The sequence below is a fragment of the Lontra canadensis genome, unplaced genomic scaffold (genome assembly GCF_010015895.1).
Source record: "Lontra canadensis isolate GAN:19392208 unplaced genomic scaffold, GSC_riverotter_1.0 scaffold55, whole genome shotgun sequence".
Lineage (NCBI taxonomy): Eukaryota > Metazoa > Chordata > Mammalia > Carnivora > Mustelidae > Lontra > Lontra canadensis.
This window is the reverse complement of record NW_022631049.1, coordinates 3,653,597-3,677,246: the sequence shown is the minus strand read 5'-3', so window position 1 is coordinate 3,677,246 and position 23,650 is coordinate 3,653,597. Positions and strand designations below refer to the sequence as shown.

General features: G+C 50.8%; 1 protein-coding gene across 2 annotated transcripts in view; it reads right to left on the bottom strand.

Moving 5' to 3' along the window:
- The window catches only part of SPTB (spectrin beta, erythrocytic), a 119,394-nt gene that overhangs the window by 27,408 nt on the left and 68,336 nt on the right, over positions 1–23,650 (bottom strand). For both annotated transcript variants that reach the window (XM_032875187.1, XM_032875188.1), the window contains 16 exons: positions 18,601–18,752; positions 17,265–17,438; positions 16,214–16,305; positions 15,736–15,816; positions 15,320–15,435; positions 14,755–14,867; positions 13,819–14,006; positions 12,099–12,216; positions 11,324–11,482; positions 10,294–10,596; positions 9,401–9,551; positions 7,618–8,488; positions 6,424–6,561; positions 1,718–2,462; positions 354–556; positions 152–242 (listed from right to left, as the gene is read on the bottom strand). In XM_032875187.1, the coding sequence (XP_032731078.1) occupies positions 152–242; positions 354–556; positions 1,718–2,462; positions 6,424–6,561; positions 7,618–8,488; positions 9,401–9,551; positions 10,294–10,596; positions 11,324–11,482; positions 12,099–12,216; positions 13,819–14,006; positions 14,755–14,867; positions 15,320–15,435; positions 15,736–15,816; positions 16,214–16,305; positions 17,265–17,438; positions 18,601–18,752 (3,695 nt within the window). The remainder of the gene's footprint in view (positions 1–151; positions 243–353; positions 557–1,717; positions 2,463–6,423; positions 6,562–7,617; positions 8,489–9,400; positions 9,552–10,293; positions 10,597–11,323; positions 11,483–12,098; positions 12,217–13,818; positions 14,007–14,754; positions 14,868–15,319; positions 15,436–15,735; positions 15,817–16,213; positions 16,306–17,264; positions 17,439–18,600; positions 18,753–23,650) is intronic.

The following is a 23,650-nucleotide window of genomic DNA, read 5'->3' as shown; positions in this document are numbered from 1 at the left end:
CTCAAACCCATGACCCCAAGATCAACTGATCCTGCTCTTTGGACTGAGCCAGCCGGGTGTCCCCCCAGCCCCCATGACTGTTCTACCTCTAGGGCACTTTGGTCCTAGCAGGGAATCTCCTTCAAGGTGGCCCGCCTTGCTGCAGCCTCACCTCCTGGCAGTTCTGGAGGAAGTGCTGGAGCTCCAAGTTGTCCTTCAGAATGACGGAAGCCTCCTCGGCCTTCTCCTTGTTTTTCCTGTGCCTGGAAGGGAAGCCAGAAGCTGTTGTCACCACAGTGCTGAGCCCGGGGACCTTGCACAACATCACCTGCCCTATCTGGCTCTGGCCCCGTGACCTTGGGGGCGGAGAGTACCTGTCTTCGATCAGCTGCACCTTCTCCAGGATCTTGTCTGAGTAGAGGTTTTCTTCAGCTACCAGCTTGTTTCCAGAGTCCACAGGACTCAAGACCTTATCCTGGTTGTTCTCCATAGATACCAAGAAGTCCTCAAACTTCCGGATTCCAACCTCTGCAGCTTCAAGGGAGTCTGGGGGCTCCAAGTGAGCCAGAGTATATTCCTGTTGAAGCAAGTTTCCAGACAAGGCATGGACACATGCTGGGAAGGCAGTGAGGGCACGTGCCAGGCAGAAGCACCCTGTGCAGCCATCTAGGCTTCAGCATGAACAGTGCTCCCTAGAGTTGTGCAAGGAAGAGGCAGCGCCCTAGGCCTTGCCCCCACCCCTGCCTCAGGGGCATCCAGTGAACAGTGTGCCTGAAGCCACATGGAAGGGTAATGGCTCAGGGGAAAATTCACCTCTCCAGCCTCTAGCTGACCCAAGAACAGGGCACAGTTTAGGAAACAGGGCTGGAAAAGGCATGTGATAAGGAACAAAGAGGATTTCTCCCCAGTTCATGGCTAGAGAGGGTCCTCGGAATCTAGAATTTGAGGAGAAAAGGGAACCTTCTTGCACCGTTGGTGGGAATGCAAACTGGTGCAGCCACTCTGGAAAACAGTATGGAGATTCCTCAAAAGCTAAAAATAGAGCTGCCCTACGACCCAGAAATTGCACTCCTGGGTATTTACCCAAAGGATACAAAAATACAGATCTAAAGGGGTCCATGCACCCAATGTATGTTTATAGCAGCAACGTCTACAACAGCCAAACTATGGAAAGAGCCCAGATGTCCACTGACTGAGGAATGGATCAAGAAGATGTGGTGTGTGTGTGTGTGGGTGTGTGTATGGAATATTACTCAGCCATGAGGAACAATGATTTCTAGCCATTTATAACAACGTGGATGGATCTAGAGGGTATTATGCTAAGCAAAATCAGTCAGAGAAAGACAAATATCATATGATCTCACTCATATGTGGAATTTAAGAAAGAGATGAACATATGGGAAGGGGGAAAAGAAAAAAAGGAGAGAGGGAAACAAGCCATAAGAGATTCTTACTGTTAAGAACAAGCTGAGGGTTGAGAGAAGGAGGGGGAAGGGGGATGGGCTCGCTGGGTGATGGGGTTAAAGAGAGCACTTGTGTTGAGTACTGGGTGTCATATGTAAGTGACGAATCACTGAATTCTACTCCTGAAAAAAATATTGCAACTGTATGTTAACTAACTAAAATTTAAATGTAAAAAAAGTAGGATTTGGTCTCTGAGGACATTCATAGACTCACCAGGGCTCTTGCCCTGAGAGATACCACCCTCCCCCGACCAGCCCCGAATACCTCTCCCTACCTGATTGCTGAGGATGGCTTCAGCTTGCTTGGCATCTCTCTGGAACTCCTGGAAGCCGAGGCACTGGGCGAGAGAGAGGTTGCGGCTCTCCCACATGCGGCACAGGGCATCCCAGCCAGCATCCAGGCCCTCCAGCCTCTGGCGCAGGAGCAGGTACTCTGGGTCTGTCTGATCACGGATCACATTCTCCCCGGACTCCTTGACCTTCTGGAAGCTCTCTTGGTGCCTGTCAATGTCGTCTTTGATGGCCACGTGCTGCTGTAGGAGCTGCTCGGCCTCTGGGAAAGACTCAGGCATGTCCTCGGACGCCACGGATTTCTGGGCCATGGACAGCCAGGCCTGGAAGTCATCCAGATTCTGCAGGAAGGTCTGGAGCTTGCTGGCTTCCCCCAGCGAGGCTTCCTGCTCTTTTAGGGCTTCCTGTAGTTGCTGCCACAGCGTCTCCACACGTGCCTGCCACTGGCCGATGTCCTCTCCTTGCTCGGGGTGTGAGGCCATCAGCTGCTGCGACTCCTGCTCCAGGGCACCCACACGATCCCGGATGGCGGCCACGTCGCGCTCCAGCCCTGACAGCTTCCGCTGGATGGCAATGATGCCTGCCAGGTCCTTCATGGACCGTACCACCTGCATCTTGTCCTCGATCCACTTGCTGGTCTCCTCACAATCCACGCAGTAGTTTCGCACCCGGAGGGCTGAGTTCACTGCCTTCCGTCGGTCTGACACTATGGTCTGGAACGCCTGCCACCTGCAAAGGGGGACACAGAGACACCCTCTTTCTTTTGCCTTTTCTTTTTTTTTTTTAATTAACATATAATATCTTATTTGCTTCAGGGGTACAAGCCTGTGAATCCTCAGTCTTACACAATTCACAGCACTCACCATAGCACATACCCTCCCCAGTGTCCATCCCCCAGCCACCCCAGCAACTCCCTCCCTCCCCTCCCCCCAGCAACTCTTAGTTTGTTTCCTGAGATTAAGAGTCTCTTATGGCTTGTCTCCCTCTCTGGTTTTGTCTTGTTTCATTTTTCCCTCCCTTTACCTTAGATCCTCTGTCTTGTTACTCAAATTTCTCATATCAGTGAGATCATATGATAATGAGACACCCTCTTTAACATTTCTCACAGGGCCTCCTTACCCAGATTCCCACCGGAGTCTCTCCCCATAGATCTTGTACCCTGAAAAAATCATCTACCCAACACACTGTGATGAGTAAAACTCATTTATCCAATTTTCCCCAAGACAATATAAACTGTCAATCAGATCTTCCCATCAGCAGGGGGCAAGCAGTGATGTGATTCCAACCATAAGTAAAGGAATGAAAAGGACTCTTAGCTTGGCTCTGTAGGTAGTTGAATTTTGGGCAAGCATAGAACTTCCCCAAATTTTTTAAAATGCTGAAAATAATTAGAAAGCTTACATTTATCAACTTAAGGACAATTTCAGGGCATAGGACCCCATAGGAACCCATAGGTTCCCGCTAGAGGAACCATACAAATGCCCGAGACCGTGTTCAAAGTACCCAAGGCCTAAAAAAGTCATCTTGGCTCTAAAAGAAAACAGGCCTTATGAAGGAGGAGGGGGAAGAGGGAAGGGAGAAGCTGGGGTTATAACTGAAACGGATAGCATAACCTTAACCTTCAGACGCAGGGTTGGCACGGAAACGGGAACTATGCAAAGGTCTGGCACATTCCCTGGGGTCTGGGGTTGGCCAGAGCTCCCGATCACCCTCTTCTAAAGAGCTGTGCATTGCCCTGGCCCAAGACCACCAGGGACCCTTTCCTTGGACTCACTCTGAGTGACATGTAATATGTACGTAACATGTAAGCACATGGGAGTGTGCGGACTGCTTATTTGCTGAGCCCATCTTTCCTGAACACCCACAAGGTGTAAGCATTATGTTAGCTGTTGGGAGGATATAGTCCTGGCCAGACTTTGCCTCCTGGAGTGTGTGATTTAGAGAAAAAGTAAGACAAGCTCACAAAATAACTGTAGTATAGAATGCTGTGTATAAAGCACACACCAGGCAGAGAGGGTTAAGAGAGCTGTGAGGGTGACAAGGGGGATGGGGGCAGGTCTCGTGGCAGCCATCTGAGCGGGATCTCAGTGAGCACCTCTCTAGCACTGCCACTGTAGTGACCTACTTAAGGATGGGGCCCTGCCTATCTCACCCTTCTCTGTACCCCCAGCACCTGGGGGAAGGAAGCTGCGGGACTAGGCAAATGGCCTGGGGAGAGTGTACTGTGGGTCCTCCCAAGGTGTGGCAACAGCTGCTAGACAGGTCTGTGAAGAGAAGTAGGAGACAGGCAGGGGAGACCTGGGAATACCAGGAGAGAGAAGAGCAAGAGCCCATAGATTTCGCAGCTTCCGTCCTAGACAGAGAAGTCCTTTGGTTCTGGAGAATTCTGTGCCTCCGTGCAAGAAGCCTCATGGTGATTTTCTAGGTTTTTCCTGGTGTGGACTTACTGCAGCCACCAGCAGAGGCCACAGAGAGCATGGGCTGGGAATTACGTATGGTTCTCCCTGCTGCGCTGTGTCCCAGATAAAACAAGTTGACAGAACCACTCCAGTCAGCCCCGGCCAGGCCAACTCAGAACCCCAGGTTTGGTCCTGGGCCCAAGATTATTAAAAAAAAAAAATATTGGTCAACTGGAGTGCACACGGCAGAAGGCGATCACTTCTTCAGTCAGTGTATGAATGACTCCTATGTGCCAAGCTTGGCCGAAGATATTTCAGTTTTGTCCCTGTTCACTCATTCACTAAGCATTTATCAGGCAACTGTCCTGTGCCTTGTGCCAGGCACTGTTCTAGGCTCTAGGGAGGTAGCAACGAACAAAGCAAAGTGCTTGTTCTTATTTGAGTGGGAAGGGACAAATAAATAAGTCCATGATTCATCCAAGTGGTGACAAACACCATGAAAAAATAAAGAGAGGTAACGAGATAGAGGCACAGGGGCTGGGGGGAAAGGACGTAGTGGTGTTTTCAACTGGGTCAGTGAAGTCCGCTTCAATAAGCTGACATGGGAGCTGAGATCTGAATAATGTAAGGGAGTAAGTCATGTGGCTATCCGGGAAAAGAATATACCAAACAGAGGAAAGCTCAATTATGTACTTGGTGCTCAGAGCACTGTGGGCAGTAAAGATACTGCTTTTACTTGCTTATAGTCCAGAAGGAAAGTACTTCAGGATAAAAATAATTATAATACACGGTAGAATGTGAAGCTCTAAACCAGTACAGAAGAGGGAAAGACAGTTTTTTTTCATCTTGGACACAGGGAAAAAGAGGAACCTGAACTGGCCCAAAGGAGGGGCCGGATCTGGAGCAGAGAGTTGGAGGAGAATGTGCTCTGGGGCAGAGGACAGTGGAGGCTCAGAGGCAGGACTGCGGGCAAAGAGGAAGAATGACCGTTGTTCCTAGAAGTATTTGAAGAGCTATCACATGGAAGAAGAATTAGAATCAGTTTTGATCTCTCTAAAGGGCAGGGACAGAACCAAGGTGTACAAATTGCAAGGAGGGAGATTTCCGTTCAATAGGAGGTCAAACCTTTTAACCCAAAGGAGTTGCCTCCGAATGGGATGGGCTGCATGGTAAGGGGTGAGCCCCACACCTGGACGTGTTTGTGTGAGACACCGTGGTATGGGGATATTTGGCCAGACTCGATGACTCCTCAGGTATGTTTCAGCTCTCAAGAAAACCATCTTATCATTTCATGTCCCCAGTTCTCTCTCACCTAAGGATGGCAAGTGCCCTGATGTATTTCATTTTGGATGGCACAAAGCTTAGGGATCCGTAAAGATCATTCTCTGACTATAGCTCATTAAGACAACAGATATACAGCTGACAAGTTCTTCCTGCCTGTCTTGCACACTCACACACATAACAAACCCCCTCCCCCCAAAAAACCTCCAAGCCCAAAGAACAAAGGAGCATCTTCCCCTTCTACATAGACCTCAGATCACAGAGGTTCTCTACTGTGCTGACCTCCTTTTATTTTATTTCCCCACACAACTGGGTCTTTTCCTAACTCCACCTCCCAGATCGCTTCGGGCAGAGCAAGGCTCAGATACAAGTGTGGGGAAAGGGGCTGGGACAATGAGGAGCTAGTGAACACATGGTATTGTGTGTGCGGGGCCCTGGGTAACAAACAGGAACAGAGGCTGTCATGTGCTATCCTCAGAGATCCTTGAGGAACTCATGGCAATTACACCTCAGACCGAAAGCACCCCATCTCCAAAGGCTCCTCAGGGCCTGTTTTTTTTGTTCCAGCCACAAAGTGTGCTCAAGGCTTCCTGCTAATTCTCTTCATTCAAGCCATCCTCATTATTGATGCTGCATTCTGGCACAGGCTGGAGCTTTCTTTTATGGACAGTACTTAAGAGCTCTCAGAAAGCCATTTTCCTGGCCTAGGAATGTCTGGGGAAATGTGGCATGAGTAGCATATGGCCTGATTCTAACAACGCGTGCACTCAGAATGGCCCCTCCATCCCCCAGGGTACGTGCCCAGCCCCTGCGGCATTCACCGCATTCACCGTGCAGGGCCTCCCCCTTGTTGCTACTGCTCCAGAGTCAGAAGGAGACTGGGGCTGAGAAAGACAAGAGCTTGGAGGGGACAAAAGGGCAGTGCATGGCAGGCATCCTGACGTCGGGGTCACCCCCCAGTGGGTTGCCGAGAGAAGGCGCCCTCAGCCCCAGCCCTACCCACGCCCCACCTGTCGTTCAGGTGGTCCTGGTACTGCTTCACTTCCCCACTGCGAGGGTGGCCGCTGTCTACCAGGCTGTTGGCAGCAAGGTTCACGCCATCAATCTGCGTCATCAAGGTCTTCATCTCCTGGTCCAGGATGTCAAACCTGATATGGACAAAGAAGATGACTAGGGAGGAAGCATGGGCACTTTGCCTACTGCCCGGTCTCTGGACTGTGGAGCTCTTGCTTTCTCCTTCCATCTTCAGAACACATTTGACGGGGTAAGGGGGCAGAAAGGAAAAAGATATGCTGACATACCCTATTTTCTGGTTCATGGGTTCAGTTTCATGGTTTAGGATTTCTTGGACCAGGCTAGTAAAATGCTGGTTGCTTACTCCATAGGCCACTGGCTCAATGGAAAGGCAGAGGGGAATGAAGAGGTGTGTACGGGGGACTGCTGATCACCTCAGAGAACACCTGCCATACCTCCAGGGCCACAGCTGCTGTCCTTGGGCCCTAATTCCATGCCTTGGCACCTTGCCCTGAAGGAGCCCCTCCCCAGCCAGGTGCTCTGTCCTAGGAGAAGGGGGCACGGCTGGGGGCAGGAATGTAGTTCTGAAAGTGGGCCCTTCCCTCCGCCAACCTGGGCCCACCTCAGCATGCCCTAGGGAGCGGCCTCTCATGCTCCTCACCTCTCTGATTCTGCGCTTAAGAGGGCCACGTGGATAGGAGGCGTGCTCCCCCATGCCCGAGCACAGAAACAATGAGAGTACTGGAGCCTTGCAGCCTGGTGCTTTGGAAACTGGTCCCTGGGGCCCTTTGGGGTTCTGTGGCTGAGGAACTGCCATGGAAAGCTAGAGCTGGTGGGGTTCTGACTGCTCACCTCCCCCTGCACTCAACAGTTCTGTTTTCCTCTGTGCTCTATGTCGGGGGTTCTGTCTACAATTCACTTGAACAAAGACTGCTGTGGCTGAAAAGGAATTCAATACGTTGTCTAGAAAGACCCCCTTTATTTTAAGGAAGGCCCCACAGGGTAAAGGACCCAAAGCCACAGAGGCTGATTAAAACCCGTGACTCTGGTGCATAGCCTCAGCCATAAAGGGCATCCCATCAGCTCTCAAAGAGAACCTTGCTGATCTAGAGGTGGTTTCCACCCTAGGCGGCGGGGTGGAGTGCAGGCCATAGTGGAGGGAGGTGAGGAAGAGAAAGTCAGGCTCTGACCTGTGCCGTGCGACCTCCAGGTCCTCCAGCGTGTCTGGGATCTCCATCTGGGCGAGCCACTTCTCCTTCTCCCCCATCCACAGCTCACAGGCATCTGTCTCCCCAAACACCGTGTACAGGTCCAGGGCATCCTGCAGCCTCTGCCGACGCAGGTCTGCCTGGGCCACCACCTGCTGGTAGAGCTCCCGGAGGGCCTGCAGCCGGTTGGTCACATCTGGGGAATCCCGAAACTCTTGGGGGAAGCCCTGGGCCTGCTGTTCCAGATGCTCCATCACCCCGCGGCTCTCCTCCAGCTCCTCCAGGAAGTCCTTGTGCTTCTTCCCCAGGACCCTCGTGGCCCCCTCATCCTGCCCCACGTCTTCGCCTGAGAGCAGCCGGTGGGCATCCTGCAGCCAAGCCTTCAGGTCGTCAGCGTCCCCCTGGAACTGGAAGAAGTTCTCGGCATCCTGGAGGTTCTTCTTGCGAAAGGCAGCCAGCTCCTTCAGCTGGTCCCACTGGGCGGACACCTCCTTGATTCGGGCCTCAATCTGTGGGTGCCCAAACTGCTTCCGTGCTACCATGCCCTCTGCCTCCTGGAAGATCTGCTTCAGGTGGGTGTCTAGCCCGCGGAGCTCATCCTCGAAGGCCTTGTGCTTACGCTGTAAGATGAGCACACTCGTCAGGTCCTTGCCATAGTCCAGGGAAGAGTAGATCTGCTCCTTCTCCTTGATCCAGCTCTCCGCCTCATCCATCTCCCAGAAGAACTTCCAGAGCCGCTTAGACTGCTGCAGCTGGGCCTTCCGCCCAGCTGCCATGTTGCTCAGCTCCTCAAAGCACTGCTCCAGGTGGCTGACACGGTCCCGGATAACCTGGGGGTCACAAGGCTGGTATCCTGGGAGGTATGAGAGAAGAGAAGACAAAAGAGGACAGGGCTTTGCTTGCGGGCAAAGAATTAGGCTAGAACCACATGATCTAGAACCTGCCGTCTCACGGGGCTGTGGGATTACATGTGGCGGGGGGCAATTGCTCAGATGGCAGGCCAGGTTCTTTATAATTAGTTCTTACTAACACTTCACGGTAAGTTGGGTCTGCTCTCAGTAGAAACGCACAAGAATTTTTTTTTTTTAAAGGGCCCAGACACACGGGAACCTTGGGGGTACAGTTGGTTAAGCATCTGAATCTTGATTTCAGCGCAAGGTCATGAGATTGAGCCCCACGTTGGGCTCTGAGCGCTACACAAAGTCTGCTTAAAACTCTTTTCCTCTCCCTCTGTCCCTCCTCTCTCTCTCAAATAAATTAATCTTATTAATTTACAAGATTAAATAAAATAAAATAAAACAAAATAAAAAGGCCCAAATTTCAAGATGACTCTTCAAGAAGGCAACAACTTCTTTTATTTAAGACCCAAAGCTAGAGGGGTGCCTGGCTGGCTCAGTGGGAAGAGTGTGGGACTCCTGATCTCATGAGTTTGAACCCTGCGTTGAGTGTAGAGATTACTTAAATAAAACTTTATTTAAATTAAAAAAAAAAAAAAGACCGGAGGCTAGAAACCTAGATTGTCTCTGTTGTATCTTGAACTAGCAGAGTGAATGAAAGGCAGATGATGCCTTGTTGGTGCTTCTAAATGCCTTCTGATCAGATTACCCAAGCAGCTGCCTGCTCCCTAGAGAATTCTGCTTTCCTTCAAGCTTCTTTCTTGCACCATTAGCTGATGGAAGAAGCAGAATTCTAAAGCTAGGAGACTTATCCAAGCTCGGGTGCTAGAACGCTGAGCCAGGGGATGGAGAGACAGCTACGGCCTCACCTTTCTCCTCGGCGAACTGCAGTGTGGCTTCGGTGATGGCCCTCACTTTGTCCCCTTGGATGGCGATGTCAGCCTCCATCAACTTGTGCTTCTGTAGCAAGTCCTCGACTTCCAACAAGTGCTTCCCGAACTCGGCAGACAAGAGGTGAGCCTGGCAAAGAGGACAGACCAGGTAGAGGGGACGAGGAGAGGTGAAGACACATACCTGCTAGGAGAAGAGACGCCTCCAAAAGGAGTGTCCATGGTACTTGGGCCTGGGAGTCAGATGCAGCTGGAAAATGGTTGCCACTAGCGTGGAAGCTACAGAACAGGACTTCCTACTGGGAGTGCCTTTCAAACCAGGCATGGAACGTTTTTCAGAAGCTCAAGCCTCACACTCGATCTCCTGCATCTGTCTCAAGGTTTGGGGCCTGAGCATGTGTATTTTAAGAAAGCTCCATGGTCGGTCTGCTGGGCATCCTTGGAGAGACCCGCTGTGGTGGAGGGAGAGGAGATTCAGACTTCCTGGTTGCCCCTAGGCTGGGAGGTCCGGATTCGAACCAGACTCAAACTGTGATCACTCAGAGCCTGATTCTCTGGACTCCTGATTCTGTTCTATCATTTCTAGGTCCTGTAGGTTGGCACCTGTGCTACCATGAACCTAAGATGTCTCGATCACCTGAAATACTGTGGACCCGGGCTGGTGACTTGTCTGCAGCAGAGGGAGCCAAGCAGTTGCTAGGTGGAGGCAGCCAGGCACTACAGTGCCTCAGTTTCTCCATGCTGGCTCAGGGTCATGCTTGGCTGGGAGGCATCTGAGGAAGCAGCGCTAACTGCAGGACACCCCCTCCCCCTGGCATGGAGGTGGGCTCAGGGGCACCAGAGTGTGGGGACGGGCAGCCTCCGGGGCGCACCTTGATCTCGTCCATCCAGTCAATGCTGTGCAGCATGTCCTGGAAGAGCTTCTGCAAGGCCAGGGTGGCCTCGAGCCTCTGGCGCCGGGACCGCAACAGCTCCTGCAGGTAGCTCCACAGGCGCAGGATGTTGTCCTTGCGGGCCGTGATGCGCTTCTGGTCGTGGTAATTCTCCTTCTCCAGCTCCTGGGCCAGGTCCTCCAGGGCCTTCACCCGCTCCTCGTAAGCAGCTGTGTCCGTCTCGATGGCCTCGTGCTTCTTCTTGGCGGCCTCCACGGCTGCCAGGTCATACCCAAAGTTATCCTGGCCCATGGGGAGAAAAGCAGGCAACTTACTCGGGCCCCCCTTGGCTGGTCCCCTTAAACACAGAGAAATGGTGGGCTCCCTCTGAACAGTGGCTTGAAGGGAAAACCCATTGCCAAGGAGCTCATTCTGTGCTGCCTTTTTCAGCTGATCTTGTCAGAGCCAAGTTCCAAAGACTACATGTCTTACAGGAACCTTGAAAAGCAGCTCATAATTTTATTCACTGCGCCATGCATGCGGGAATGCTGTGTGTGAGTCACTCACAGAGCACTTTGGCGGCCTGCTGGCGCTCGCCACCCTGCCTGGGAGGGACCTGCCTAATTCTGGGCAGGAAGGAGCCACTGCTCACTCAGGAGCCCCGCAGCTGTAAGCACATGGTTCGCCCCCACATGATCAATGAGGCACGCACTCTCCAGTTCTCTCACAACACTGGCTTTGCCCTGCCTGGACATTTGGGTCCAGACTCTTAAGTGGGAAGCAACAGACGCTCTTATGGCACACATCCCCGGGGTCAATTTTCAGCTAGTGGAATCTGACCTAGCCCTCAGGGCCAGAGTCCGTGGAGGGTTCTTCCTCAAGCATGAATCTGGATCTACCCAGGGCTGCAAGGCCTGTGGCGGGGCTTATCTGGCTGCCACCGAGAGGCAAGCTGGGTTTCCAACCTCGCTGACCGCTGCGGGCTCTGGAAAGCTTCCGCCGCCTGCCATGCCTGTGTGTCTCCCACTACCTGAGCCACCAGGCGCTGGTTTTCATTGAGCCACGTCTCCCTCATGGCAGCCTTCCGGTCAAAGCGCCGGGCCACCTGCTCCAGCTTCTCTTGCCGAATGAGCTCATTCCTCAGGGCCAGCTCCCGCTGATACTCAGCCTCCTCCAGGCTTTCCCAGGCCTGTGTGGGGGATAGATGAGAATTCTTGGGGCACAGGGGCACACCTGGATTTGGGGGTTCCAGCTCTTTTACCCAACACTGAGTGATTTCAGGAATCTAGGCAGAGCCTGAAGTTCAGCAAATCGTTTGGCTGCCAAAGATTTGGGGAGCACTGGTCCTGACTTCCCAGTTCCCTCCTCCCCTAAACCTGCCTTAGACTGCTGGCCTGACATAACGTGGGTGTTCGGTACATTCTCACTGACTCATGGCTACTTTCATTGTGTTAGAACGTCCAAGTGGTGCAAAGCCTCTAATCCCTGAAATGTCGAAGGTGTTTCCCTTCTGTCATAAGCAGGTAATATTCATTCTATAGTCAGAGAAACTCAGGAATCTATAGAGACTAGGCTATAAAACTAGCTCCAAAAATGGACTCTTGGCATCTGAGCTAATGGACAGTGCGTGGTGTTGGACCTCTCAGAACTAGGTTCGGAGAGTACCCCAAATAGCCAGCATGTGTATAGTTAATAACACCAACAGAAAGTGTCTTGGTTTACCCCTGTCCAGTAACCATTCCCTGCACCCTTGTCAGAAACTCAGCTACCCCGCTGGCAATGTATAACGGAAAACACAGCTGTACCCGGTTGATGTCCGACACTAGTTTCCCATCGTGAGGGGTATACACTTTCTGATTGTTGGCTCTCATCCGGGACTGGATGGTAAAAAGTAGGACTTCCAGATTCCCCTTCTCCTGGAACCTGTCGAGAAAACAGAGGGAGGGAGATTAGTGTCGAGGTCCCCATTGCCAAATTTTTTGCTAGTCAACATGGAACCCTGGCATATCTTGGAGCTTAGATACTGAAACATATTTTCTTTAAAAACAAAAAATAAAGAGGATATATAGGTTAATTTACCTGTTAAAACATCTATCATACTTACCAACTGTGATCTACTATGGGCTGAGTCTTTAAAATACAAACCAGAAAAAACATAAGAGCCTCCACAGTGTTTGCTTATCATCTGCTTCCCCAGCGGAATGGCTAACTGGAGGATTCTAGTAATTCCTCCAGACACCAAGAGTTTTACCAAGCAACACAGAGAAAGCTCTTCCCTGTTCTGTAATGATGAAGACTTCTGACTAGCCCTTTAGTTGTTTTTTTTTTTTTAACTGAGCGAGCCAATAAAACCTTAGAAGGAACATTAGCCACGTAAGAACATACTGTCTTGAAAGCAACTTTCACCTGAGTACTAATGAGCAGACATCGGGACAAGTCCTAAAGGCCTGCTGCTTCTGAGGGGAGAGGAGAGGCTGCACTCCAGGCCGATAGCAGGTGTAGATGAGAACCGACAGCAGGGTGAATGTCTTGAGGCTCAGCTCAATGGAACTGCATGCTTTTACATTTCTGCATGGAAGCCAGTATCTGCCTACTTCTGCACCTCCCACATAGCATTTGAAGATGGGCTGTCGACCAGGTCCCCACCCTGAGGCCAGCCTAACAGAACTGACCACTCACAGTCATTTCAAGAGGGCTGGGGCTCAGAGCACCATCTACTTGGCCAAAAGGTAGCACCCCTGTGGTGTGCGGCCTGAAAGAAGCCCAGGGGAGGTTATCTGTACTGAATTTAGGACTTTAAAAGTGGGTTAGTGTCAGGCCAGAAATCGGTTACTTGCTTATAGTACATTTTAGACTCCGTGTCTCACCTTTCCCTGTTGGAGAGTTATGAATGAAGTGTGGGAGGTCAGGGGAAGGAACAGGGCCAAGGGTACCACCAATAAGCTAGAGAAAAGCTTCAGAAAAGCTGGACAAGCTAAGGGCAAGTGAGCTGGAATGCCCCCTCTGTTTGTGTGTCCACATGTGCTCGTGCCTATGGGTGTGTCTGTGCACACATGCACATGCATGGGTGTGGTTGTGCAGACATATGTACATGTGACCCCTCACTGGGTCTCACTGGGGTGAAGCAGAGGTCCTGAGAGGTCCCCACATGCTCTGTTGATGAGCAGTAACAGAATGGAGAGAAACAGGATGTGCCTGGTCATCAGCAAGACCCCTACAGAGAGCCCTGAGGCTGTGGTTACAGAGGTCATTACCAGGTAACAAAGCACAGCTCAGTGCTTCTGAGTTTCTCAGAGAGAAACTTTCTATTACTTTCTCTGGTTACTCATCAATGCCCCTTTCCTCCAGGCTGATGGCTTGGGAGCAGGAGAGCAAGAGGGGGATGAAGGAGATGACAAATGTAACGCTCTCTGGTTTCTAGGTTACACCTCCGGGTATACTGCTCAAGGCCCAGAGCCTGGCTCTGCCTTTGGCAGTCAGGCTCCTAGCCATGGATGCCCAGCCTCCCAGAGCCCAGGCCCTTACTTAGGGGGCTTCTCCACGGTGCGGTAGGTGCTGAAAGCCTGTAGCTGTTGTTGGACACCCGTCAGGGAGTTGGCAAACTTGCGGCTGTTCAGGACGGCGATGGTCTGCTCAATCCACGTGAGCAGCTCTGTGGCCAGCCCACTATACTTTTCAATCATCTTCTCCGTCTCAATGGCATGGTCAATGACCTGCGGAATGACTTTATTACTGATCCTTATCAGATCAATGACACCAATGAGGCCACTGGTGGGGCCAGAGTGTCCCATGTTGGGTTTATTCCCTGAGCTCAAAAATACTGCTAAGGCAGGAGGAGGGGACTGGCAAGATTAGCAGGGAACTAGCACTGCTGGGGTTCACAGGCAGCTCCACCCCTCCCCCAACCCTACAAAAGACTGGTAAGTTTGCTGGGCCAGGACATCAGCCACGAGGAAGGCTGAGGTTTTGTTCATTTTAAAATGCATTATTAGGAATCCAAGGCTTCTAGGCACTGCCTCTGCTAAACGCCAGGCACACAAGGGTGAATGAGAAATGGTTTCTACCCTTGGCATGCTGTGGACTGGCAGGGGAAAGGAATCTGGCAAGAGGGTCTGTATAGTGGGTTGGGTTCCCAATACACCATGAGTGAAGAGGCCCAGAACCACAACAGACTAATATGTAGAAGCCCACTGTGTCCTGTAGAAATGTTCAGGAGATGGGGAAGAGGGGATCAGAGCTCTAGCCCAGGATATTTTTCAGGACAGACCAGCAGCTTGCCTTGGAATTTAGCATGGGAGCCATTAACGTGGCAGTGCTTGGCTTCGGAGGAAGGTGGTGGGGATTGATCTGTCTCCCTTCCCTGCAGCTGGAGCGCAGGCACAGAGCTCTCGGGACAGGAAGGGAGCATCACAGTGTGGCAAACAGGGAACCAAGGTGACACCCTGCAGATCAGCTCTGTACCTTGCCAACGCGCTTGCCCTCTACCGCGAGCACCTTCATCTTGGAGAAGTAGTGGTAAAACGCCACCACGTAGGTAATGATGGATTTCTCATCGGGGTTTTCTGTGAAGACATCTGCAAGGGGAAAGGGTGCATGCTCAGGACCCAGCTGGAAGCTGGAAACATTGGGCTCAGAGGGTTCAGCTCCCTGTTCCTCAAGCAGGAAATTCAACTCCAGGTACCAAGCGACAACCAGAAGTTGAGAATGAAAGTGTGATTGTGATTTTTGCCAGAGGATGAACTCCATATTAGGACCACAAGGAGTGGAAAGAGTGAAGAAGGAGGATCCACACATGACAAATGACAAATGGGCCCCTGGCTGGGCCAGGTGAGGGTCAGGAACCAACATGGATCTGAAGAGCCGGCCCGGAGCAGGGCGCTGGCCCAGCTACCAGCCCCTTGCTGTGTCCATGGCTGGCCCTGCTCGGGGCCCAGACTCCTCCCAGTATCCCTGCAGCCCGGGGCTCCCTCTGGCAGGAACTCTGCCTCCCTCCCAGCAGCAGAGGGCTGGAGCAGGTGCCGCTCACCTTCGGGGTCCAGGAGAGGGATGATGCCCAGCTGGCGCTCAGCCACCTTGAAGGCGTGCTCCAGGTTGTGCCGCGCGTTCGAGTCCTTCAGTTTATCAAAGTCAATCAGGTCAGGCCTGGGGACAAGGCCAGACTGCTAAAAGGCGGTGGCCGCAGCATCCCCCACCTACTGGGCAGCCCCAGCACGAAGCAAAGACACTGGACAGACAGCTGGGCAGAAGTGGAAGGAGGAGACAGAAGCAAGGGAGGGACAGCTGTGAGCACCTGAACATGGGGGAAGGGGCACAGGGCATGCCTGGGGTTTCAGGGAGGCAGGGAAGCCGACAGTGAGAGAAGGCTTGGAGGGACCTACATGCGGTGTGCGCTGTATCTGAGCAGCCCAGGGGTTTGGCCCTCAGCCCTCCCCTCCCTCTTACCGGTGCTTGTGTATCAGGGCATTAAAGGCCAGGCCATCCTTCCAGCTGGAGGTGAAGTTGGTGACATTGACCTGGGGATAGCTGTATCCAAGAGAAACATTAAGACCTAAGAGACAGACTATTTTGGGGTCCTCCAAAGTGTCGGAACTGAGGGACCCATACACGGGAGAGAAATGGATCCATCCCTTCTTGGGCCCCTTCATCAACAGAGAGCAGTTAAGCTACACGAAGAGGTTCCTCCGTAAGGTGGGCCCAAGACACTCACACACCCAACGGACAACGTCTGACCCAGGCAACTCTGGGAAGGAATCCTGAATTCCAGGTCTTCAAGAATCAGGTCAGGATATGTTTTGCATCTGTCACACTGAAGCTGCTATAGTTCTGGACGATGGTATGTGTGTCCCTTGGCTATGGCGGTCTTTGGGGGAAGCAGGAGGATGGTGGGGAATGGAGTAGTGAACTGGTGCCCAGGGCTTACCCTGCTGTCTTCATCTGACACCACAACAGCAACGCATCCTTGGCTGAGCGTGTCTCACGACCTTCCTGAGTTTGCACAACAATGTCCTGAATCTAGGGGCGCAGGAACGAGTGAGGGAGAAATGAGAGTTGCATCTGGATCTGTGCCTTCTTGTTCTCCCTGGGAAGCTCCCTCCCTCTTTCTTCCTTCTTAGCTCTCCATCTGCCTTGCCAACCCTGGGTCCCCATGGCCTGTTTCCCCACCTTAGTTGGCTGTAATGGGTCAGGGATGTCCTCGTCATGTCAGAGGAGACAGCTCTAACTGGATAACTAATGGGATACTGAGAATAAACAAGATGCCCCAAATCCTCCTCTGAGGCACAATGTCCTGTAAGGGACAATGTGAAAACTGAAAGGTATTGGGTTTTGATTAGTATCTCCTCTTTCCTTTTCATTCTCCTCAGTTCCGCAGTCACTACTGTCTAACCATACACATCCACAACTGGAAACCCAGGGCCCCTCAGATGAGATCTTCAGTCTGTGAGTTGCGTGCTATCTTTATCCCCCTTTTCCTCCCGATCCTCAGGACTAGATTCTTCCTGTCCCCAATCCAGCAGGTGGAAGGCCTTGCTTTCCTTCCCTTACACTTTCTAAATTTCCTTACAAATAACAGAACTTGAATTTCAGGGTGGGAAGAGAAAAGTTTCTGATTGAAAAACAATCTAGATCTTCTATATTGTTTTTGTAAATTCTGAATCAAACAATTCTAAAAAACCTACACATGTTGAGGGAAAGGGACAAAATCAGATCTCCCAGCCAGACCTCACCCCAGCTATTGGTTTCTATCTTCTCCCTCAAAAGACTACACTGTTGACTGAACAGCTCACCCCAAGCTTCAGTGATTAGTCAGTGCAGATGATGGTCACTTCTTCCTATAAACACTGCCCCACAGGACAAGTTTCTAGCCTCCCAGGACGTGCACAAACACTCACACTTCATTCACCATTTTATAAGGTTCCTAAGCCCTGGCCCAGAGAGGCTCCCCCACTCCCTCTGCTCCCCCAAGAACCTACCTGGAAGCGAAGGATGATGGTCCAGATGAGGCCCAGGACCAGGCGGTGGTTGCCATCCACGATGTCATGGGAGCCCATGTTCTCCAGGTGTACACGCTGCTCCTTGAGGAACTGTAGGGCCTTGTCCACATTCTCCAGGCAGTGGATGCGCATCTTCCCCTTTGTGGGCTTTGGCTGAGGGATGGCATTGGCCCCATGGGCATGGAGGGACCTCACAGTTGCCCCAGAGGTGGATGCAGCCTGGACCAACTCCCATCATCAGCATCCCCTCCTCCACCCTCCTAGCCAGTCTCTAACTCTCACGTTCAGTCTTTGATGCTTTTCAGCTCCATCCTTCCTGCAAAGTTCAGACACTGCCCCTTCCTTTAGCATCCAAAGCTCTGTAATTAGGCTGCATTAGTACTATTCCTAGGTCTGAACAAAGACTTCTGAGGGGTAATAAATGCCATTCAAAAGCACTGACACATCAAATAGTTAATTGAGCACTTACTATATGCCAGGCACAGTTCTAAGACCTATTAACTGCTGGTGGTAAGAGCGGCTTTTTGTTTGGTGATTGGTAACAGAGGCCATCCCACCATCCAACCTCTTCCCTTCCCACCCCCAAACGGCTCCAGCCAAAACTCGAGGGGACCATCAAGAGTAACCACAACATGTAAAGGGCTCCCAGTGGTAACTCTTTCTAGTGGCCTTTTGACACAGGGCAGGAGACAGGAGCCTGGAGTTAAAAAAACAATGGGAATATGTAGTACCTTTTCATTCAAACCCTGAGGATCAAGTACAGGTATCATTTGATACTTAGGCGGAAACAAGGAAAAGAAGGTCCTGACTGATAGACCCAAGGTTACGATGGAAGTGACTGAGGAAAACTTGAATCTGGTTCTCCCTCAGAGGCAACATCACTGCCAGGTGGGTCACAATGGAGAGGGCCTATACTACATTTCCACTCGTAAGGGTGATAGAACACACAGGAAATTATCTTCCATGCTCTTCTCTGGTTCTAAGAAGGATGCCTATTTCTCCAGCTGGGTAACAGAATCTCTCTCGGCCCACACAAGGACACTGAGGTGGGTCCACTGCAGGCCAGCCACGGGGGCCTAAGTCCCCAGAGGAGGAATCAAGAGCTTTATAAGGCTTCCAGGAGAAGCATGATGATGTGGCAATGGCCCAGAGGCGATACATTCCGAGAATAGGTCAGAGAACTCAGTGAGCCACACGGACATCTCACATCAGTAAGTAATGAAACCCTGGAAGGCCAGGAGAGCTGGAAACATCCCCAGACCACGTCTTTTCTAAAGAGGAGGCACAGCACGGGGCTTGGGCAGAGGGGCTTTACCAGCATCTCTCCAGAGAGCACCTCCAGCAGCTTGATGAGCATGCGCCCGTCCCGCAGGTCCTTGTAGAGGTCGGTGATGCGGCAGGGTACGCGGGCCAGGTTCGAGTTCACCCATTTCGTGAAGGTCTTCTTCTGAACAACTTCCCGCTCGTCTGAGTGGGGAGAAGAGAGACTTGGGTGAGGTGCCCGGGGTTGGCAGTGTCAATGTGCAAAGTGACACGGGGCTGAAGGTTGTCTCTTAATTCCAGGGTCCCCCGATCCTTGGCAGGGGGCGCTGAAGTGTCTATTCCACCCCCTTCCTAGGAATGTTTGTGATCAGAGTGTAGCCTTGGGAGACATGGGTCTGTGTGCCATGAGGAGGCAATGAAGAGATAACTTCCACCACCGCATTCTATGCATTGTGGTATGCACCCCTAATTCAGCCACCTGTTTCCTGTGCCTGGCAGAATGCTGTCCCGTTGTACTGGCAAGCTCAGAATTCAATGCCAGGTTCACCCACCTACTCATCCAACCAACATTCCCTCTGCCTAGAACGGTCCCTCTTGCCCTTCCCCTCCTCCACCCCCTCCAACCAACTCCTATTTGTCCTGTAGAGGTAGTGCTTCTCCAAATAGCTTTTCCTGACCCCTTGGCTAGGTTAGGCCTCCCGGTGTTTCCCTTCACCCTTGAATACTCATTTCTTATTTATGACTCGCTTCGCATTCATAGGAGTTGAAAGCCCATCTCTCCTTCAAGAGTACAGGTATCTCCAGCCCAGCGAAATCTTGTCTGATTCACTTCTATATCCCTAAGGCCCAGAGCCTAGTATACAGTAGGTGCTCCAGAGCCGTACTGTAGTCGACTGCACATTTATTCAGCTCCTGTTGGTGGCAGGCTTGGGCTTGGCCTGATAATTCATAAAAGTAAAACCAACTGTCTGCCCTCCAAGAGCTCCTGGCAGGCAGAGAAGAATGACAGGCAAGGCAAGGGGAATGTGTGATCCACACGAGGTCAGGGATAAGGGAGGCATGGGTTGGCGGCTATCCATCACGTTATGCGGGATCTCTCACCCCCAGAATGGCAGGCAGGGGTTCTTCATCTTCAGACCTGAGAAGCGGATGTGACATCCCCACTCTAAACCAGCGGTCAGCCCAAACCAGGCTTCTCGCCCATGCTGTACCAGCTCAGGGGAGGTACCTCTTAGCACCTCCGTAAATTAGGTGCTGGTAATCTGTCCAGTTTGAACAAGATGCTGGAGAGAGGGGAGGAGCTGGGATGGCAGAAAGAGTAGGGAAGGGGTAGAAGGTAAAGAGAGTGAGGAGAGTGGCAGAAAAGAGAAACAAAGGGAGAGAAGAGGGGAGGAGGGGTGAACGCTTGGTCTACTGGCTTCAGTGAACAGTTTGTGGCAAGAGGTTGCAGGCACTGTGGTGCAGGAGCTGCTGGCCTGGCAGTGGGGCTGGGCCTATGGCCATGGAGGAACCCCAGGGAGGGCGTGTGAGGTTCAGGCACAGCAAGGGCAGACTCAGAACAGCCCGGCCAAGAGCGAGATCAGTACCCTGGGAGCAGCCCAAAATGTCTGCTCGGCTGAGCCCCAACTGTGGCAGGGCTGGCTTTTTAAATTATTAAATATCTGATTTAACAACAACAAAAAGAGGAGCCCAGCCAGTGTGGCCTCCAGGATATAATTCTGGCGGCTCCCGAGGCTCACAGAGTCAGATTCCTTCCTATCGCACTGCTATTTCAGTGTTAGGAACTCAGACACTTAAACACTTACTCATTCATTCAGCCAGTGTTTACTGTGTAACTGTGAGGTGCTAGGCTCTGGGGGCAGGTGGGACTCAAGGGCGGAAAGATAGCCCTATCCTTGAGGCAGACGCACTCTATCATAAAGAAGATGAGTGCTGGTGTCCCATGGAAAGACGTCAGTGGCAGGCCTTGAAATAAGACTTCCACAAAGAGGAATATTACTGCTGCAGCCTCTGTAAGTCTCACATATAAAATTAAAATGGCAATCCGTTCATACTGGGCCTCTGGGCAAAGTTTCAGGGGGAAAAACTCTCCTCACTCTTTTATTGGCAGCAAATTAAACCACTTTCCCGATTTCAAGGACTGTTCAGTCAAATGTAACTGAAGTTTCAATGATGCATTGGACAGAAAGCAACGACATTTATTCTGGGGCGTGTCGGGATTCAACAGAACCAGCCACAACCCCATGGTGCCTTCCCTGGAAACGAGATCTGTTTAAAGAAGGGGCCAGCCCTTTTTTACCCAAATGATGGTGGAGCTTTGACCAAGGGGCTGAAATGCTCAGACCCTTTAGAGATCAGTGTATCAAAAACCCAAGGTGCTTCCTTCCTTCCTCCTTTTCCTGTTTTCAAGGATCCAAGAATTTCATTACATGGGTGCTGAAACTCATTTATTTGTGCTTGATAATGGGTAAGGAAGTGCTGTTTTAGCTGGGGACATGGGATTTAACTCCGGGCTGCTGGGCTGGCATGTACATTGGTACAGATGTTTCTTCCCTTACCCTTAGATCTCCCCAGTTTTGAACATACAAATGAAGCCTCCTGCACCCCAAAATGTTGGAGTCACAGGTTTAGAGCTCAGGGAGGCAGCTTCTTGGCTGCCTTTTACTTGAAGGCAAGGGTGAAATTACCCAGAATCCCCAGCACCCTGATACATTTTGCAGTGTTGAGACATGGCAAAGATTCCGAGAAGCTAATGATGATCCTGAGGAGAGAAAAGGCCCAGGGGTGGGAATTAACTTCCATTTGCTTCCGCATGCTCAACACATTCACTCTTAGCATGGTCCAGGCGTTCATCAGGAACCTTCCAAGTGCAGGAGAGGTGGTGGCCCAGGGCCAGCTGGGCGGGGAACCCGGCTAATGTGGACAGGCTGGGGCAATGGTCATGCACTGGGCCTGCTATCCCTAGGGGACCTGGGCCATCATGCAGGGACTCTCTGTGGAACGGAGGCCTCAGCAAGGTCTAGCGCAGGGCCAGACCTTATTTCTAGACCCTTAGCCTTGCCAGTGCAGGAAAGAAGAAAATCCACCAGCATAGCCTGACTCAAAGCTAGAGCCTCAGAAAACCCTGCTGCTTCTGCCACCCTCAAGCTTAGGGCATCTCCATTCCTGCCTGTTCCTCTTCCTCTTTTTTTCCTTCTCAGGCTGTGGCCATCCTCAGTCCTCCCCTACATGTCATGGCTTCTCCTAGAAAACTCACCTTCTCTGACCAGCCAGCTAGAACAAGTGTCTGGATATTGTGTCTGGGTGGTCTTTCTTTTACACTCGTTTTCAAAGGTTTGGTTTGAGGTCAAATAAACTCACAATACTGAAACAAATATTTATCCACTAACAAGTGAGTTTATACATGGAAAGTGTTTAGAACAGTGCCTGGCACATAGGAAACTAAGCCTTTAAAGTCTTCATCACTGTTAACATCACTACTACTGCTATTACAATGTGTAGGGTCCTGTCCTGGATGCTGTGGGGACACAAGGCAGGCTCACTCACCCCAAGGGCCTCATGATCTAGCTGAGGAAACAAGACAAAAAACCCACAAGCAGTTAATTCTGCAACCACACAAGAGCCAAAAGGCAGTTCATTTTAACAATACAAAAGCTGTCACAAGGTGATATTGGATTAATTACCAGATAAATGGCATATCCAGTAAATGGTCATGAGCCAAAGAGGAAAGAGGTCATTTCTAATTGGAATAGTCAAGGTGGGTGGTGGGGGTGGTGGTATCTCATGAAGAAAATCCCTTTGGATAGGCAGAAGAGGAGGGAAGCCAGGGAGGCAAGACGTTCCCAGACAGAGAGGCATGGAAGGATGGAGCTTGTTTGGGGGCTCCTGGGTAGCCATAGGTAAGCAGGAAACATGTGGTAATAAGTTTTTAGAGGAATATGGAAAGCCCTGGATGAAAGACTAAGTTTAGATTTAATTCTAGAGGCCAAAGATACCACTGAAGGGATGGCAGAATCATTTTCTGAAATACTAGTTTACAAGGCCCTCAATGATAACTTAAAAACAAAACAAAACAGTGTTTCAGCTTTAAAAAGTAGTGTGTAATAGATCAATGGAACAGAATAGAAAGCCCAGAAATAGACCTCAACTCTATGGTCAACTAATCTTCAACAAAGCAGAAAAGAATGTCCAATGGAAAAAAGACAGTCTCTTCAACAAACGGTGGTGGGAAAATTGGACAGCCGCATGCAGAAAAATGAAACTGGATCATTTCCTTACACTACACATGAAAATAGACTCAAAATGGATGAAGGACCTCAATGTGAGAAAGGAATCCATCAAAATCTTAGAGGAGAACACAGGCAGCAACCTCTTCTATCTCAACTGCAGTAACTTCTTCCTAGGAACATCACCAAAGGCAAGGGAAGCAAGGGCAAAAATGAACTAGTGGGACTTCATCAAGATAAAAAGTTTTTGCACAGCAAAAGAAACAGTTAACAAAACCAAAAGACAACTGACAGAATGGGAGAAGATATTGCAAATGACAGATCAGATAAAGGGCTAGTGTCCAAAATCTATAAAGAAGTTATCAAACTCGACACCCGAAGAACAAATAATCCAATCAAGAAATGGGCAGAAGACATGAACAGACATTTCTGCAAAGAAGACATCCAGATGGACAACAGACATATGAAAAAGTGCTCCACATCACTCGGCATCAGGGAAATACAAATCAAAACCACACACACAATGAGATACCACCTCACACCAGTCAGAATGGCTAAAATTAACAAGTCAGGAAATGACAGATGCTGGCAAGGATGCGGAGAAAGGGGAACCCTCCTACACTGTTGGTGGGAATGCAAGCTGGTGCAACCACTCTGGAAAACAGCATGGAGGTTCCTCAAAAAGTTGAAAATAGAGCTACCCTATGACCCAGCAATAGCACTACTGGGTATTTACCCTAAAGATACAAATGTAGTGATCCAAAGGGGCACGTACACCCAAATGTTTATAGCAGCAATGTCCACAATAGCCAAACTATGGAAAGAACCTAGATGTCCATCAACAGATGAATGGATAAAGAAGATGTGGTATATATA